Below are 18,772 nucleotides of genomic sequence, written 5' to 3' on the forward strand. Positions count from 1 at the left end.
GGGCGGGCCGCTCCTCTGCCCGCCCTCAGTGGCGGCGGCGGCGCCCGGCCTCTTTGTGCTGCCTGCCTCAGCACCTGGTGGTCTCCGCCTCGCGTCGCCCCGATCCTGCTTCGCTCGGTTCCGGCCGCCGACGCTGTCGCTGAGGGGATCGGCGGGTCAGCCCGCCCTCGCCCTGCTGCGGGGCTTCCCCGCCTCCCTCCCCGCCCCGCCGCCGCTCTACCCCGCCTCGTCCCTCTGCCCCCGGTGCGGGCTACTCGCGGCCGCCTCCGCCGGCTGCTGTGAGCCTGCCGTGCGCGCTGCCGCCCGGAGCTCCCCGCCGTCGGGGATGGCGCGGCTGGCAGCGCCCGTGCGCGCCTGAGGCGGAGGGGCGAGCCCGCCGCCGCCGCGTGAGGAGGAGGAACAGGAGGAGGAGAGATGAAGCGCTTCCACCCTGGGGTCGCGCTGCTGCTCTCGCTGCTGTGGGAGGTGAGGTGGGCCGTGAGGGGAGCGCTGCCGTGCCCAGCGGCGCCTGCAGCAGCCCCGGGTTCACCCGCGGGGTTCCGCCCTCGGTCGCGACCTGGGGCTGCGCGGCTGGCGAGGGGAGCTGCAGCCCGCACCCGGCCGGGGAGCGTGCGCGGGAGGTGATTTATTTTGGGATTAATGTCTTTGCCGAACGGGCTCTGCTCCACAGGCAGTGCGTGGTCAGGAGTGCGGGGGAGCTGCGGGGCCGGGCTGGGCGAGACCCGGCGCGGCTGCGGCTGCGGTGGTCACGGGCGTTTGCAGCGGCCGGGCTCATCGGGTGTCCGGGATCTCACTGCTGGAGCAGAGGAGGATTATCCGCGATGTGATGGAGCAGAGTAACGCGGGACCTGTACGCAGGGGCACAAGCTGCTGGAAGCTGCCCATTCCCTGCAGACTGGCAGACTGTCCAGGGGACGCAAAGCTTGCGCCTGTCAGTAAGGGTTAGACGGAAGGCGCATCTCTTGTTTTCATTATTCTCTTATTTTCATTTCGTGGGCAAAGTGTCCATTGCGAGGTAGGTAGAGGTGCGGCGGCATCAGCTCACGGGGAGCCGTGGTGTCACCGTGCAGCGTGGTTAAACTTCTGGGAAAGCCTGGATAGCGCAGCTTTCGTACTTAGAACAACCAAACAAGCAGTGAATTAGGAGCTTTCGTTAATTGGAGGGGGGATTTGTGCCACGCAGTTCTAGAACCGTGGAATAGTTTATATTGGAAGGCACCTTACAGATCGCCTAGTTTAAACCTCCCTTTGGTGGGCTGGGATGACACTGGATCCGGGGGTTGGGAAAGCAGCTCTTTTATTTCAGCAAGCGGATGGGCAGATGTTTTCTGGAAGCGAGCTGTCTTTTGGTCTGTGGTTTAACCTTGGGGTTGGGGGCGGGCAGGGGGGTAGCAGTGGCCCCCCGGGACAGAGCCGTGCGGGCACGCTGCCATGTGCCGCTCCCGGTGGCAGGTTTGGCAGCGTGCTGGAGTCATCGCCGGCACTCGTGCGGTTTCAGCGTGCCGGGGTGACTTCGGAAACACCTGTGGGCTTGTCTTAGGCACATCTCTACGTTCATAAAGCCCAGGGGCAATGTAGTTGAAAGTGTCAGAGAGGTGAAAGAGCTGTGCTGCCTCTGTGATAGAGCAGTTTAGACAGGAAATGAATTAATTTTTTTTTTTTAAACGGCTTGCCCCCACCCCGTACATGGAAACCGGAGGGCTGGCTGTGTAGTTACTGCTTTTGGTAATGGATATAATTCATGAAAATGATGTTTACTACGTGTTTATGCCACCTACATAGATGAATGGCTTCTGATGTGTTGCCCACTGTGCCATCCAGCCTCATCCCATTAAAACACTCAGATCAAAATCATTGCTTAATGTAAATAAGTGTAACTCTTTACAGGTTAATTGATTTGCATCTCTTTTCCCTGGCTGTAAACCTGGCCTTGGTTCTAGCCCTCAACTGCTCTTGACTCCACAGTAGCTCTTCAGCAGGAATAGCAAAATGTCGATTAAATGAAACAAACACCACCATTTCCCTGAGGGATTGTGTTCATCTGAGACGCTGAAAGGTTTCACCCCTCCAGGATCTCTTTGATTAGATGTGTCTGCTCTCTTAACGTGTATTCTGCTGAAAAAGATCATTAGTGCCTGAAAAAGTAATTTGCATAAATCCTCGTTGGATCTTGCCAGTGTTGCTGTTATTTAAGCTTTTGTACTGGTTTTAATTGTGGGGATTCCCCCCCCCCCCCCTTTTTTTCCTTTAATCTTGAATGCTTGTTTTGCCATCTGGTTTTGTGGAATTTTTTTTTTTTTTCTTTCTTGGAAGTTCTTAGGTTGCCTATTAAAATGAGATGGCTGTGTAAATAAGGCTGTATTCTACATGCCCAAAAACAGAGTGCTGGGGGTTTAAATAACTTAATCGGAGACATCTGGTTGTTTTGAAGGCTTTTGGTGCATGAAACTTTTGTTGTCTTCTGCACAAAGTTCTGTACTGGATATTATCTGAAATAACATTGTTGCAATTGTTTTAAATCTGTTTGCAGCTTCCACATGACCTTAGTTATTACTGAACAGAGCATGAGCTGAGAAATGTGGTTTTCATTCATCATTTTGCAAACGGCTCTGACTATTATCCAGGTACTGTGGGGAGGAACCCATTTAGTCTGTCAGAGCACTATGCAGTAGTTTACTAGGTTACTGGTTCTAGCTAGGTTTTCCTTGGGTAGATTACCCAAAATACTTGTTGTACAATGTTTGTGTATTGTAAAACCACTATTTCTGGTTATATTGATGAAAGGAATGAACTCCTTCACAGTTAAGTATACATCAAGTTCATGGTGGGTGTGAGTTTGGATGTGGGGAGTGTGTGTGTTGGTGGCTTTCAGGCTGAAGCCTAGTCAGTAGCTGGCTGTGGCAGTCTCCCATAAGCAAGTGAGGGTTTGCTGTTCCTGATGTAAAGGTAGAAGATGCAGAAGAGGGGCTTGAGGGGCAGGGGAAGGTGCTTCCATGTGCTGGTGGGTGGTTTCATGAAGGTGACTAAAGGCATCACCCTCGAAGCAGGATTTACGCATAAGAAATTGCTGGCTCTTGGTGCTGAAATGCCTCTCCTTGTTCTAGACAAGCTTGAGATGTGCTAATTACAGAAACACACCCAGAGCACTGTGATGGTGGGAGAGGGGAATTAATTTTTAGTTTTCTTGTATGACGAAGGTTTTTTCGCTGCAACCATGAAGACAGTGGTGGAAGAAAAATCTCCAACCCCAGGACCCAGAAAGCTTTGCTCTGAGAAGACATTATTAGGGGAGAAAAGCTAAAGATGTCATGTGTTTTGCTCATGACTTAATTGCAGTTGAACAGTTTAGCAAGTAAGGTAAAATGAGGTGGACAATTTGACAGGTAATTTTGGTTCTCGTAGGAAGAAATAAAGACTGTTGAATCTGTATCTGTCTTTTGCAAATTAATTTGGCTACTTGGAGATAGCAGTGTGTTACTAACTGCAGTTGCTTGTAATGCCCTTTTTCACCAGGAGCCTGGATGACCACAGTACTGGTATACCCACAGTACTGGGGTATATGATTTCTGCACTCACAAATAACCAGTAGTCTTGCTTGCCAGCTTGGCTTATGGTTCTGTCAACAGGACTGTATTTTGTCTCAGTTGGCTCTCAGCCTTATAGAAAGGTTTGAAGACATCCTTGAAGGGGTGACTGTTAGGGGCATATATCTCAAGATTTTCTGCTTCTATCAGTGATCCCAAGGGCTTTGGTTGTCTGAGCTTAAATGTGACTTTAATGAATAGTGATGTCTTTGGAATGGGGAAAAAATAAAACTAAACAGGCAGTCCCCCCCCCCCCCCCAATGAAGCAAGCTTATTTTCAGCCTGAATGAGGGCACCAGTGTCTCTGTGGAGCTTACTTCTCAGCCCGAGTGCTGGCTTTCTCTCTCACAAGCTGTACAAGTGCTGGACGGCGGAGAGCTCAGTAGCTGAAGCTCAACTCAAGGATGGGGAAGCTGAACAGAGCTGTGGTTCAGGCTGGTAGAGGACCCTGTCTGTACTGCAGTGGTAATAATGGTGTTTTATTGTTGGTGCTGCAGAGAAGCTTGTTGGGTAGCCTCAACTTTCAAAACTGTCAAATAATTTTATATGCCTAAATCTCTGATTGGCCCCTATATTGTGTCCAGGAGACTCTAGTGGTCAGTAGAGTCCTCTTGTTAATTTGTCAGATGAAAGATACTGCACAAGAGTCAAGTGCCTTTTTAAAAAAGACCAAGAAAATGGACATGTCATAGGAACAGCAAAATGTGTTATCTTGAAAGAAAATTCAAATACTCCCGACAGTCTGTCACACAAGATTTGTTTAAGTAAAAGCAAAGTTGGCTGGTACTCCTCAGTTGGTTAACTGCTGTGTTGAGCTTTTTGGTATTATTTTTGTAATAATATCAAAATAATAATTTTCTGGGTTTCAACAGGAGAGATTTTATCAAATCAGAGAAACCAAAAATTTCTTTCCTGAAGAGGTTTGTTTCTAGTTTTAGTTTGATTATTTGTGTTTTGGTTTTTTGTTTGTTTGTTTTGGTGGTTTTTTTAATCCTTGTAGGAACAAGAACATTAAGATGAGGAAAACCACCAGTCTTAAAAAAAAAAAAAACCTACACATTTTAATCATGATAGGCACAGGTGGAGTTCAAGAATTTGTGAGGATTATGGGGACCACTACATCCTCCCCTTCCCCCTGTTTCTGGTATTTTTTTCTATCCATTGGTGGTCAGGTTTTCCTTTATATGAAGTACTGTCAGAGTGTATGTACCCTTGAATGTACAGATGTGCATGCACACAGTGTTGCTGTCTCTGAGCTGTCCCTCTCTGTGGAATACGGATACTGCCCTGTTGATGTTTTAACTCAGGTTCTTTCAGTGGTGTCACTCATAATTTCTGAAAAATCCCTTTGCCAGGATTTCTTCTCCTGGGAAGCTGAGAAGCCTCAGAGAGAAATGAAAACAATAATTATCTGATTGCTTGTCCTGTTTTTGCTGCTTTGGAATGTGGTCTGGAGATTGTTTTCCAACTGGTCATGGTTTGATTGGTTTCATGTGAATTGTTTTAACTTAACAACCAATCACATCCAGCTGTGTTGGGACTCTGGAAGCAGTCATGAGTTTTCATTCGTATTCTTGTTAAGCCTTCTGTAAGATCCTTTCTCTATTCTTTAGTATAGCATTTCTTTAATATAATATCATAAAATAATAAATTAGCCTTCTAAGAACATGGAGTCAGATTCATCAATTCCTCCTTCGTACTAGGGACCCCAGCAAATACCACACCTTGGGGGCTGGGGGGAATAAGGGGAAAAATCTATCCCAAAAATTCTGCTACAGAGTTGTTAGTGTAGATGTGGCTAGTAACCCTCTCTTCCTTTTTAGTTTTGGTTACATAACAGATTTAGTAGTTTAAATAATTTCTGGTGGGTTTTTTCCTTACCCTCCTGTAGCTGGTTGCAAAGTTTCTTTGCATTGCTGAGTGAAGGCAGGAAAGAGCTTTCTTAGGATTTATAGTTTGGAGATCCAACTGGTGCTGGCAAGCCTTCCCTGCCTCTTGACAGCAGCTAGATGGGCTGTGATTTCCAGGCGGGAGGACTGAGCTCACACACTTTTCTCACTTTGCTCCTGCTGAGGAGGAGACAGATTTGTGTTGGTGGTGGGTAGAGAATGAGTGGCCGACTGCCATTTGCATCCTCTAAGAGGAGGTGCAAATTGGGTTTTTTGGGTTTGGTTGGTGTTTTTTTTTTTTTTTTTTTTTTTTTTTTTAATTGGAGGCAGCATCTGTAAAATCTGTTTGTATTTTCTTATGGCAGTCAAAAATATTTAGCACTTTCCGTTATGCTTTCTTCGTAAAAGGAAGTTGTCTGACTCTTTTTCCTCTTGCTACTTTCCACTCAGCTAATGCAGGTGGCTGGAAGGTTAAACTTGGCCAAAGCAAGCCCTTAGACTTCAGGTGCTCTTTTGAAATGGATTTAGCTAAAATCAGTAAAAAAAAGGGGTCAGTTGAAACTCTTTGGTTTAATGCAAATCCATTTTGGCTTTCTTCACTAAGAAGAGGCTTAGAAAAACTGCAATGAGTATGCTCATACAGCAGCTTGCTCTGGTCATCAGTGTAGGCTGAGTTTACAGGCAGAAAGCAATTAATGCTTAAGCTTATGCTACAGAATTTAAATTAAAAAACATTTTTAATATTTAAAAATATATCTTGCTGGGGCAAGGTGGCTACAAATTTACTTCAAATTTGTTGTGATATAGAAAGTAAAATCCATATGAAAAACCAATACATAAAGCTAGCATATTTTACTTTTTCTGTCTAATTTTTGCCAACACTGTGTTGCTTTGTATGCTCAGCAATGGAGCTGAGTTTGTTTTGCTGATGGTTTTGTTGAAATTCTGTTAGAGTTAGTTATGGCAAATATAAACACTCTTTGGACTAGCAAGAGGCAAAGCTTTTCTAAAAGCTTTTGTTTGTTTGTTTGCTTGAATAGTGTTTTTTAGAAAATGATTCTTTGGTCTGTCTGAAGTTTGGGGACACAGCCTGGGATCTTGAGCATTAAATAGCAGTTTAAAGACAAGGGAAAGCTAAGGTCTTAAATAGTGGATATTATCACTTTCCTGATACCAGAACAGTAAGATATGAGATGAAATGCCATGCCTGCTATTTCAGAAGGGCATGAGAGGAGAGTCTAGGGGTTTGTTTTGAATGCTTTTTTCCTTTTTTTCCTTTTTGAGAAAAATATATCTTGACAGGTTTCTCACCTATTACATGGAAGAGTTATCACTGCTGAGTTAAAAATGTCTTTCTTCAGAAGTGTGTCTTCAACTTCATGCTAAATAGGTGTTAGCTACACCTGTGTTTTAAATAGCTCAACTAAAAATCTCTTCCTTCTTTCTCTATGACTCAGCTTTCAGTCTGGTAAATTTTTTAAAGGAAAGGACCTAGCAAGAAGTGGTTTCTTATCTGTATCTCATTCAGTGAAGGTGTGGGTTGTTGCTGGCAAGGGTGATCTCTAATCCCTGGTTTTGCCAGCTCTTGCAGCTCTGGTGACCCTGGGACCACTAAAGGATGATATCAACCCACTGATGCTGTGAATGACTAAGCCACAGAAAAGGGTCTGGGGAGAAAAGTGGGAGGGAATCATTTTCCATTGGCTCAGCAGAGGTTTGGTCCTTGGTATAGCATCATGAAACTTGCTGCAAGGGAGGAGAGAGAATGTATGGCTTGGAGCAGAACTGCTTAATTTGGTAGCACACTTCTTGTTTCAATACATTAGGTATCTCCTAATGGGAATCATAAAATCCTTTTGGTTGGAAAAGACCTTTAAGGTTATTGAGTCCAATGGTAAACTTAGCACAGCCCCTTCCCTGGTAAACTGTGTCCCTAGATGATGCTGCATTTGTACTGGAGTGGAAGGCAATCATGGAAACCTTTTCTGTGCTTTCCTAGAAGGGGAAATTAGCAGGGTGTTTTTTTTTTTTTTCCTTTTTATCTTTGCCTGAAAGATGCCATTAGATACTATTCTGGAAAAATTAGTTGTAGCATTTTCCCAGATCACCTGCCACGTGTCTCTCAAAGCAGAATTGCTCAATCAGGAGCTGATGGCCTCCCCACTCATTTCCCTGTGGGGCTGGAGAGGGTCATGGATGGAGACTACTTCTGGGGAAGGTCCAGCATCAGTTGCAACGTTGGGGGGACTGTTGTCCTCAAGTCCAGCCAAGGGTTACTACAAACACAGCACTCCTCTCCTGCACCCTTCACTCTGTGTCTCTCATTTGGAGTTCTAAAAAAAACCCCAAACCTTGGCCTTTCATTGAAAGTGACTATGATGTGATCTGGGCCTTGGTTTCAAAGTTCAGAGGAACTTTCCAGAGGAGTTGAAAGTGGCCATTTGTGAAGGGTGATGAAGCAGGGTGATGGGAGCGTACCTATACTCTAGTCCTGGCTGCACACAAGCCCTCTGTAAGCAGCTCACTGTTTCCAGCTGGATTAGGAAAGATACTGTGCCAGCTGGCTTGGTCTCCTACCTCTGACATTGATAGGCATCAGGCAGCTAAATAGCTGGCAATAATTTTGAGGATGGATCCTTCCTTCCAAGGTCTTATGCTGCTGGAATAAGATGTGAGGGCTGTGGACTCCAGGAATGTAGCCAATACCTCTAAAGATTTGTCCTTCTAAGGTAATTACATTTTATGTTTTCTTATACCTTTCTAGTTATATGCATTCCAGCCTGTTTGGATCTTCCCTGGGAGTATGAAGAAGTGAAGAACCCTGAAATAAAATTAGTATGAGAGGAACGTGAGCCTGTGGGAAGGTGGCAGGGATCTCACTGACAGCAGACTGAAGACGATGGGTAGCACGTGTTATACTTGATGTGAGAGGAGCCTTTTGTTGTGCTTGTTCATCTTTTTGGGCATCAGTCAGTGGCACTAACACCCAAGGGAGCATGATGGTTTTGTAGACCCACTCTGCTTAGCTTGGTCTTTCCAGCAGTATAGTTAGAGTGACAGGCTTGTGCTGCTATGGAGTTAAGAGCAGGTAGTGTGCCTGTGATCCAGAGGGTTTGGTTGTCAATAAATTAGGAGCTTTGTCAGGGAACATATACTAGCAAAGAAAAATAAAATCAATGAGTGTAGTAGCAAAGATGGGCTTCTTTTGAATGGCTGCAAACTTGGGGTGTTTTGGCTGGCACAGTTGTGTCTTGCTGCATGCATGTCTGATGGCTCTAGGTAGACGAACAAAATTCTTCTGTGTGTCCTGGTTGGAGTCAGTTTTTCTCCCTTTCTGGACAGGAGATGCTCTTTGGCTAGAAAATGCCAGGTGTTTATACCTTGCTGGTTTTGGCACAGTCCCTTTAGTGTCAACATAGGAGATTGATATCCAGCTGTGCAGCACTGTTTAGACATGGTGATATGACAGCAGACAGTGTAAGGGTCTGCACCTGGGGAATTGCTCAGGTGTTGCTCAGTGTTTTGTTTCTCCCAATTCTGTTAAATCTCTTCACTGAAGTGGATAGAAGACCTGCTAACTTAGTGAATTCTTTTCTGATTTCCTCATTATATCTGTAAATGTAAATTATATCTGTAAATGTGGTGTTTCTCAGTCTGGTTGGTGGGTGACTGTGAGTGCTTCAGCTTTTGATGCAAAAACCAGGCAAGGATGAGTCAAGCAAGTGTCTTTCATTTCTGCTCCTTGGGGGGAAAAAAACATTGCTCATCACTACAGATAATTCTCTCAATACTGGTGTAAGTAAGATTAAGGAATTCGCTGCTGGCTCTTTTACAGTGTGAGTTCCCCGCTCAGGGCCTTATTTCCCTGCTGCAGTTGGAGCCAGGGGTTTAACCTATTACAGAAAGGGTAATGGGTATAAAAGTCCACCTTCAGTTGTTCAGGTGACATTAAGTTTGGCAGAATCTCAGTCCAAAAGAGAGGACACATGATCTCTGAACACGCTGCTTTCAAATGATCAGACAATTGTTTAATGTAAAAAAAGTAAAGGAGGGGGAGGATGGGTGTGTAAGAAGTTTTAAATCTACTTTTTCAAGTTCTGCTTTTCTTTTTCAGTCTGACATAAGATGCTCCTATCTCGAGTGCTCTCTTGCTTATCCAAACGTTTGCCAGTAAAGATAACCATGATTTTCAGTGTTTTGAGCAGCAGTGGTGCAGAGGATGACCACTGATCCTGAACTATCAAGCAGCGCTGCCGTGATGGGCTGCACCGTCTGCACTGGGGTTTTGCATCAGGGACCCCAGTTCTGCTCTGATCTGCTTCTTGACTAAAGCAATTCACATCTCTTGGCTGGGATACAGAAATACTAATAGCATATGGGATTAGGTTTAAACTCTTCAGAACTGGGTCATCCTGTAGTTTGAGATAGTGTAAGATAACGTTAGGCTGCTTAATTTTTTTCCTGTAGCTGAAACGATAGCGGTCTCTGTTCTAAACTTGTGTGCATGCATCCCTGCATAAAGTATGTTACAGTGCTACTCTAAGGCTGCAGATGTTTGCCTGCATATTTCTTAGGATGACCTGTATTTCTAGGGAGCAGAGGAGGCATAAGTGCCTAATAATAGCCAGATACTACAAGCTGCATAATGTTGAGGGAAACCTAAGGCAGTTTGGGGCTTTCACATAAATGCCAGCACCATGTAACCAGCTGAACTTGCATGAACGTGCTGAAATTGCATGGAGATGGAAAAGTGTTTCAGAATCTGCAGGTGATCTGTAGATCTTGGAGCTTCTGTTTTCTGAAATCCAGGTCTTAGATTTGTTTGTTCACGTGCTGTGGGTAATACTTCTGATGCTGACTCCTTAAAGCCCAGGGTGAATATTAGCAAGTTGGGTCTCACTATACTGTGTATGTGGCAATCATTTGAACAGATATCTTCAGTGTTCCTAGAAGGCATTGGATAGGATCCTGAAAATGCTGTAGGGGACACATTTGAATATGCCCAAAGCCTGGCTGGTGAAACTTCCTGGCGTGGCTATTCTGACCCACACTGCCAGTCCTGTGTGCATGTATGCCTGTCACAAGGCATCCTGTGGCAACACACTTAGGTTGCAGCTTCACCTGGTTTTCCTTGTGGACAAAAACCATGGGGCACAGCTGTGGCACAAAGCCAGGGGGATTTGGATTAAGCTTGTTTTAATTCTGTGGTAATCTTGACTTCCTATTTTTATTAAAGCCCTAATCCTGGGCTCTGTCCAAAGGCCATTAAAGGCAGTGGAGACGTCCCACTTGCTTCCAGTTAGTGCTGGGACAGGTTGCCTGGAGGGTGCTGAGTGCCTTTGGTTTTGCTGTCTCAACCAGCCTGAGGTGCAGGTGACCTCTGCTCTGTGCAGCTTCTGGAGCCCTGTGAGCAGGGATGGTGATGTCTTCCCCGGGCTGAAGGCACACACACTGAGAAGTTTGGTTGCCTTGAAGCAGCCCTTGCTGTCACTCCTCTGTGCACCTGCACTGTGCAGCTCTGTGTTCAGCCACGGAGCTGCCGGTGTAGCTCTACTTGGGGAAGCAGCTACTTCAGCCAGCCACGGTCACTGTCCATGTTGCATAAGGAGAAAAGCATCGTGGTGATTATATAAAAGAGATTATGTAACTGGGTAATTTGGTAATCGCCTCTCTGGTGAATGCTAAGAATAGCTTGTGAATATGCATTTATTTCTGTGATAGCCATCCACAGCGATGAAGCGCTGAAAAAAACGGGTGCTGGGCAGTGGCACAGGGTGAAATTCTTGGGCTTGCCGTCTGTGTGTTTGCAGAGACTTTGCAGCTCTGTTGCTCCTGTGCTGCTGTGCTGAGACACATCAGCTGCAGGTCCCCCTGCCCAACACTGTGGTCTGACCTGCTCCACAGCTGCAGTGAAGGTATCCATCTGCTTTTGATGAGCCTGTGCCACCTGCCTGTGGCATCCCTACAAGGCTGTGCAATGCATAGGCAGAACAGATGATGGAGGAAAGAGCACATGTTGCTTCTCCATGAATTGGGGCCATTTTTGCTTTCTCTTGCTTCCCAGAGCTGTCTGGTTTTCATGTTGAAGTTGTCAGTACCTCTTCCCCCCACCCCACCCCGAGAAGTGTCTAGGACAGGTGCTGGACAATTTCCAGGATCCTATTGAGGACCAAGAAGGCTCATTGCCTGCTTTGAGACAACTGAGAAGACCATGTGTGCTTCAGCCCCACTCTTACTTGCATCTCTGTTCATGGGTTTATTCCTTTCTTGCAGAAGGGAAGGTGACTCATAAAAAAAACCAAAAAATCAGATGCTGCCAAAGCCAGGGAGAGCTCTCTGATGCAAATTGAAGTCAAGGGAGAAACTCTGAAGGAGATGGGTGCTGTTCCTTTTAGTCTCTTAGTCATGAGAAGGCTGTGCAGGGGTGAGCCCGGGATAGCTTGGGAGAAGGCAGGAAGCTGGATGAAAGGCTGTGGCAGGGGAGGAAGCGCGCAAAAGAAACTCTATGAGCACCCGTGGTTCATTTGGGAGCATTGGTCCTGGCTCTGAAAATGTTCCTGCAGTTTTCGGATCAGCTTCTGGAGTCTGGGTGGCTGCTGGCTTTTTGTTGTGGGTTTGGGGTTATTTTTAAGTTTTCTTTTGTGTGATTTCAGTTTGCCTTCCCATTCACTGTCCTGAAGGTACAGTTTGTCACCTTTTCTCATTGCTGCAGCTATGTCTTCTCTACCTTGAATTGCTTTTTCAGCTCCTCATCTCTTGCTGCCTGAAGCTCAAGCTCTTTAACCTTATCTTCAAGCTGCCACATAATCTTCTCTCCACCTACGGCTCTGACCTGGTTTCCTGCTCCTCCTCCCAGCCTTGCTCTGGACTGCTGTTCCACCCTTCTTGGCTTAGGATGGCTTTCTTCTCTCTTTTCTGCGTTATTGATTTCATGATTTGCAGTAGTTTCCAGTTCCCTGGCTGCTGCATTCCTGTTCTCTTTTTAAAATGTTTTTTTTCCTGTGCTTTCCTTTTTTATTTCTTTTCTAGGCTTTCTTCAGTTCCATCTATGATTCAGCCCTGGCACAACCACTTCCCACATGGGTTTTGCCTCTCCTGTCATTTCTTTACTTTTCCCTACTTGCAGAAGGAAAGGCTGTACCATCTGCCCTTAAAAGTGCCTTATAAATCCATTTCCCACGTATTGCAGTTAGGTGTTGGATGCAGATTAAAAAAATAATTTAAAATCCTTTTCCCTTGAAAGAAATACAGATTTCCGTCCTCCCTTTTGCCTGAATATCTGTTTCCTAGCATGTTTTTTCTCATTTTTGTCTGTTAGGCTAGAGATCTGAGGGTTCAGTTTGCAGCTTCACCCCAAAATTCCCTCTGCAGAGTGGGTGATTCCTTGTTGCAGTTGGCTGTCTTGCACAGACCCCTTCTCCTTGGTAATTATGCCTTCTCCTTTTAGTAGAGTATCAACCCTGGTATATGCTGCTGTTGTTGTCAGGGCAAAAGAGTGTTAAGGGAATGTTAATAAACATATGGTTGTTGCTTAATGTAGATGGAAAGTAGGCAGAGGAGACTGCATGCGCAGCACCTTGTGAACTGTAGAGGACAAGGGCAGGCACAGATCATGGATAATATGAAATTATTTTGATGCCATTTAAATTCTCAGATGCTTAATGGACTTAATTTTTCAGTCTCAAATCACGCAGCTGGAAAAGGATGTGACTAAAGTGGAGAGTTTTTGTGCAAAAGCATGTAAGGATGTGTTAGAGCTGTTATGGGAGCTTTTGTAATGTGAAAACTGTTTAATTTGTAACTGTACAGATACATTAAGAATAATGCTATCTGGACTGATAGGCAAGGGTGAAGTAGTGAAAAGATAAGGAAGCCAAAATTCATGTACTATGTTAACTTTCTAAAACCAGTGAAACTGAAATCGTATCTCATTTGCATCAATTTTAATAAAAGGTGTGTATGTAAACTCCTGCCTAGGATCAAAGAAAACCATTAATTCTTAGTTTCATGTGGATAAGATGGTTCAAGGTATGTAAGTATTGTATAAAAAGGTATGAAGGCAGTTTTTACATTTGGTACAGAGATACCATACAAGATTTTGCTTTACTTTTGTCTGCTTTGCCAGTGTCACATGCAGCATGTATAATCTGATTGACTTTAGTAGTAATGTTTCCTTCCTTGTTCTGAAACCTCCAGGTGCAGGCTTTTGCTATGTGGGTTGTTAGTGTGTGGCAGAAACCCTGGGGTTCATCTGGAGCATACCAGTTGTGTTGGGTGTCAAGGCAGAACTCTCACTGGCAGGAAGGAGCAGAGTGGGCTCCATGTGTTTTGGAGTTTGAACTCCAATCCTAATTGGTCATCTGTTCCTTTTGAAGAAAATAGCCTGTAAAGATATTAAATTTCTTGTGGAGGTTCAAGTTCAGTTAAATAGATTCAGATAAAGATAGTTCCAGAAGCAAGTCCAATGAAGGAAAAAAAATGAGCAGTGTCTGCATATATCCCACTGTCAGGAAGTGCCTGATGGAGACAAATTTAATAAATTTTAAGAAGTTCCCCTTTGAAATGTTCCTGCAGCAAGCTTTTAAAAAAGATCTAGAGAGGCTTGAAAGCAGGAACCCTTTGTAAAAGGTCTTTCCTTCAAGCAAGAACATTTAGACATGACATGGAGCAAGGTTATGAAGGGACAATTAGTTCTGGGTTTCCTGATACTGCCTAGAGAAAGCTTGGCAGCCTTTTTCACTGTGGTAGGGATTCACTTAGGGATATACTTGTAATCTCAGTGTCAGTATTTGCAAGTGTTACTCTAGCCCTGCTGGTGACTCCCTGGACATCTCTCTGAAGGTGACTGCCTCCTCATGTGCAAGGGTTATAAACACCGAGATCTTGAGGAAGGACTGAGGTCTGACTCTGAAGCCATCTGCAGGAACAAATGACTCTTCCAAGGGAATTGATCTCATGTCTATGCCAGATGTATCCCGACTGACTCTCCCTCAGCCTGGCAGGTGTTTTTGCAGCCATTTGATGGCAGGGATGTGCCACCTTTGTGCCTGTGGCACTCGTATGATGGTGACAGCTTGCAGGGCTGGCATCCTTCTGCTGGGCTGGCTGCAGCTCCTGCCTGCCTGCTCAGCCTGCACCTGCAGGGACAGAGGTGCTCACACTCGGATGCTTGTTCCTAGAACATGGGCTGAAGGTGGCAAAACTGTATCATGTGCCTGACTTTAATACCTGGCTCTTCAGCTGCTGAAAATGATCACCGTTCTTTTCTTTTTCAGTGCTTTATGTTGTTCTGGAGGAGAAATTCTTTTTTAATGATGTCCTAGACTGATATATGTTCTGAGTTCATGGTAACAGCTTCTCCAACTATCCATCTTCCAAATTAGATTAAATCTATTTGTACATTCTTGGTATTTCTTCATGCTTTATTCAAACACAAGTAATTAAATAAAGAATAATTCATGCTGGTATGCTTCAGAAGTCCTTGCCAGTATTAGATTTTTATGGGAAGACAGAATTTTGAAGTTGATTGTAATGGCAAAAAGTATGCTTGTCTGCCATCTCTCACAGAAGGATTTCATAGTACTTAAGCAATATTAAATACGTCATAGCATGTTCCAGTCTCATCCAGTCCAGATGTGTAGCCTTGCACAGATGAGTAAGTGGGCAGAAAGTATTGAAAATGTCGTGCAGGGTGTTTGTAGCAGAATTAGAAACTTAAGATTTCTGATTCATGGTTTGTTCTGTATAAGGCAACTGCTTTGACTTTACTATAAACACTTTGCAACAAACCCTTTTTTTTCATGAAGTTATAAAGATGGGATTTTTTTTGGAAGTTCCAAGCAAGGCACGACATGTGAGTGGTGTGGAGGAAGATTTCCTGGATTGGACTCTTCTCCATGTGCAATTAACAAATTGTAGCCATTATGTTTATTCAGTGTGTCCTGTTAGTAGTGAATCTGAGATCAATAGATAGCTCCAGATTCTTACCCTTAGTCTTTTGTTTTATGCATTTGCACATTTACCACTCAACTGTACTTGTATTGGGATTGTCTTCCAGGCTTAATGACTTTCTGATGATCTAATTAACCTCAGCCTGTTAGTGATGCCAGTATTTATTTGTGTAGAAAATTAATTAATGAAAGTGTCCACCTGCATCTCACCTCTTTGGATTGCTGACTAAATGTGTTTAACTTATTGCTGTCTTCATAGTGCTGCACTCTGAAATACCACAGAAACTAAGGCTTGTGAGGTTCTTTGTTTTCCCTTTTTTTGGTTCTTTTTAACCATTCATTGACTATGCAGTCCTAAGACACTTTAATATTTTACAAACTTGGGTCTGAAATACCACAGAAACTAAGGCTTGTGAGGTTCTTTGTTTTCCCTTTTTTTGGTTCTTTTTAACCATTCATTGACTATGCAGTCCTAAGACACTTTAATATTTTACAAACTTGGGTCAATGCCACTGAGTAGATTAGGTCAAAATAGAAATAACAGCACATCAAAACAGTATCCAACTTTCAAAGGCTGTTTTTGTTTAAGCACTTCCAAAAGCTAGGGAATTGAAAGTCCAGATTTACTATGTGTGATGAGAGTGGAACTTCTCAGGAAAGCTTGGCATTCGCCCAGGGTGTGGGAGGCCTGTTTTGTCTCCTTTCTGTCCTCTGGATGAGTCCTTGAAAGAGTTTCTATCCTAGATGGGCTATACTAGAATTGATTTATGTCAATTGTTGACATTATCTCTCTTTTCCACTTATAAAGGAAATATGTGCTAAGCTAGGTGGAAACTTCACCATCGCTCAGTGGTTTAGATGCTCTATGAAGAGAGAGACCTGTGTTTGCAGCATTTATTCTGATTATACCCCTTCAGAGACTGAACATAAAAACTGAAAGACAGAAAAAGGTGAGACATTAGGTCTATTGGTTGCAATAATGCAGTGTGGCCTTGTCTTGGGGGGTGCTTACATGGGGAATTTGAGGCATCTGCTTGTGTGTGTTGGAGAAAGAGATAATTCTGTCCTTGCTGCTTTTTTACACAGTATCCCAAAAATACTGCTACTATCTCTTGATAGAGATAGGATGCTGGTGAAAATAGGTCTTTGTACCTATATTTATGCATTTCATGCAAATGCATAGAGTGCATATGCACTCTGTTTCAATGTTGAAAAGAAACACTGCCAGCACAAAAGTTTGAGGTTCTATCTCCTCCAATTGCCTGAAGTTAAATTTTGTTCACTTCCAGGAGAGCGAGAGAGGCTCGAGTCCTTCTGGGTGAGAGATTAGAAAACAGACTTGCATATCCTGGCAGGACACATTAGCTGGGCTGGGTGGATCTTGACTGCAATTGCTACTGCAGCCTTCCCCTTATACCTCTCTGTTCTGCAGATCTGTCCTTTTGGACACCTAAGAGATGTTAAAAAATCCCAAAGGAACTTTTTTTTTTTTTGTTTGTTTTGTTTTTGATTTAGGAATGCAGGAAGCATAATTTCAGGATCTGAAAAATAGTTATGTACCTAGCCCCCTAATATGAGAGGGTTTCTCCAAAGTTTTCTCTAAAAGTTTCATATCAAGCTGCCACTATTTGGAGTTTACCTGCTGCTACATATGTAATTCATATGATGACAGGAAATATTTATATTTAATAAACGGTTTATAAAAATCTGTCTTCCCTCCTTTTTGTATTGAGAGCATCTCATGGCAATGTCTTGAATGTTGCACACCCAGGCAAGGACTGTGGCAGTACTGGAGAGATATATTTCAAATAATCACCATTCCTCTCCAGTAACTTGGGAGATGGGAAGGTGGTACAGTGGAGGAGAGGGAGGGCAATGCCTAGTGTACCTTTTCCAGCCTTACAGACTGTTCTAAAACAGATCCATACAACATTTAGGCTGAGAGTATTGGTAGTATCTTTTCTAAGCACCAGTTTTTTTGCAGGGCTGTTGTATTATTCCTGGCATTGCTGTGCTGGTTCATGGTATCTTCCTCAGCTCCTTCCTGTCTGATAGGGACTAGGTTAGGGAATTCATGCTGAGGCTGGTTTTGCTGCTGTCCTTTTTCTTTAATGAACATCTTAAGGCAGTCTTGGATACTTATTTCAAATTTTATTTATGTGAACTGATAAAATATCCACGGAACTGGATGTTTGCTACATTAGCTAGTGAGTTTATACATTCCTAAGTCTGTCTTGTGTCTGCTGCTCTAATTGGCTTCATTTGGCTTTTTTTCCCCCTGAATATTTTTAAATAAACCAATTATTTGCATTTTTTTCTGGATAGTCCAATTTTATGTTTCTGTGGCTTTTGACTGGGCTGGTAAATCAGGATTGATTTAAAACTTGCCACCTCTGTTAGTAAGAGAGACCATCCAAGTGATCTGTGCAGTGAAACCAAAACAAAAGAGATGAAGAGTTTTCAAATAGAAGCATGCATATCAGCAGCATCAGTCCTGCAGTTCCTTGTACCAAAGTGTAGAATTGGCACTTTGTGTTTCTTGTTGCACACTGTGGATTTAAGCTTGGAGGAAATGCTGCATCTTGAGCCTCTGATCACGATTTTATGTGCATAAATAGTGCTGGATTTTACAATGTCCCCCCAGAATTCTCTGCTCTGCTATCAGGCAGTCTCAAAACAAGCTGCCTACATGTGGGCCTTACAAATAAGCCTCAAAGCTGACCTGGAGGGAATATATCTGTGGGTGGATACACAGCCCAAGCTCCCCACCTCCTCAGAGCTCTGCCCCTCAGATAAGGCTGTTGGCAAAGTTGATTATGAATCCTGGTGATGAGGATGACATTTTGTTTGACGCAGAAGAACCCAGTTTTAACTGTTCTTAGAAAAAAACCTTTATTTCCTTAGAGCTTGTCTTATGTTAGAAATAATCAGTTTTCTCATTTGTGACTTTATGTATTTGAAGAAATTTTTCCATCCAGTGTGTTTTTGTGATCAAGTTTAGGGTGCGGTATAAAACTATGGCCTCGTGGCTTAAGGCAGTGTCACTTAGGAAAGTGGGGCTCTGCTGTTGGCTCTGCTGTCAGGCACGGGCACATTTCTTTGTGAATTTTGTCCCATATTCTTCTTTTAGTTTAAGAAATTATAACTTCTATTGATAGCTAGTCTTGGAAGCTGTGGAGTAAAGCCATGGATTAAAAGCCATCGGAAAGGCAGATGGGTTTCAGTAGATTGAATTGAGCAGATCTACTGTTAACAGAGATGAGGAAGAGGGATCTCTGGTATCCTTCTACTGAGTACTAAGGGTCATGACCAAGTACCACAGAATTATCTCTTGCCACATAACTTCTTG

At 43.8% G+C, this 18,772-nt stretch overlaps 1 protein-coding gene across 1 annotated transcript in view; it reads left to right on the forward strand.

The window, feature by feature from the left end:
- Nucleotides 1–272: 272 nt before the first annotated feature.
- VOPP1 (VOPP1 WW domain binding protein) overlaps nucleotides 273–18,772 on the forward strand; it is a 60,185-nt gene continuing 41,685 nt past the window's right edge. The window contains exon 1 of the mRNA XM_059850057.1: nucleotides 273–465. Coding sequence (XP_059706040.1) covers nucleotides 415–465 — 51 coding nt within the window. The 5' untranslated portion in view covers nucleotides 273–414. The remainder of the gene's footprint in view (nucleotides 466–18,772) is intronic.

The sequence above is a fragment of the Haemorhous mexicanus genome, chromosome 1, assembly GCF_027477595.1.
Source record: "Haemorhous mexicanus isolate bHaeMex1 chromosome 1, bHaeMex1.pri, whole genome shotgun sequence".
NCBI classification, from domain to species: Eukaryota; Metazoa; Chordata; class Aves; order Passeriformes; family Fringillidae; genus Haemorhous; species Haemorhous mexicanus.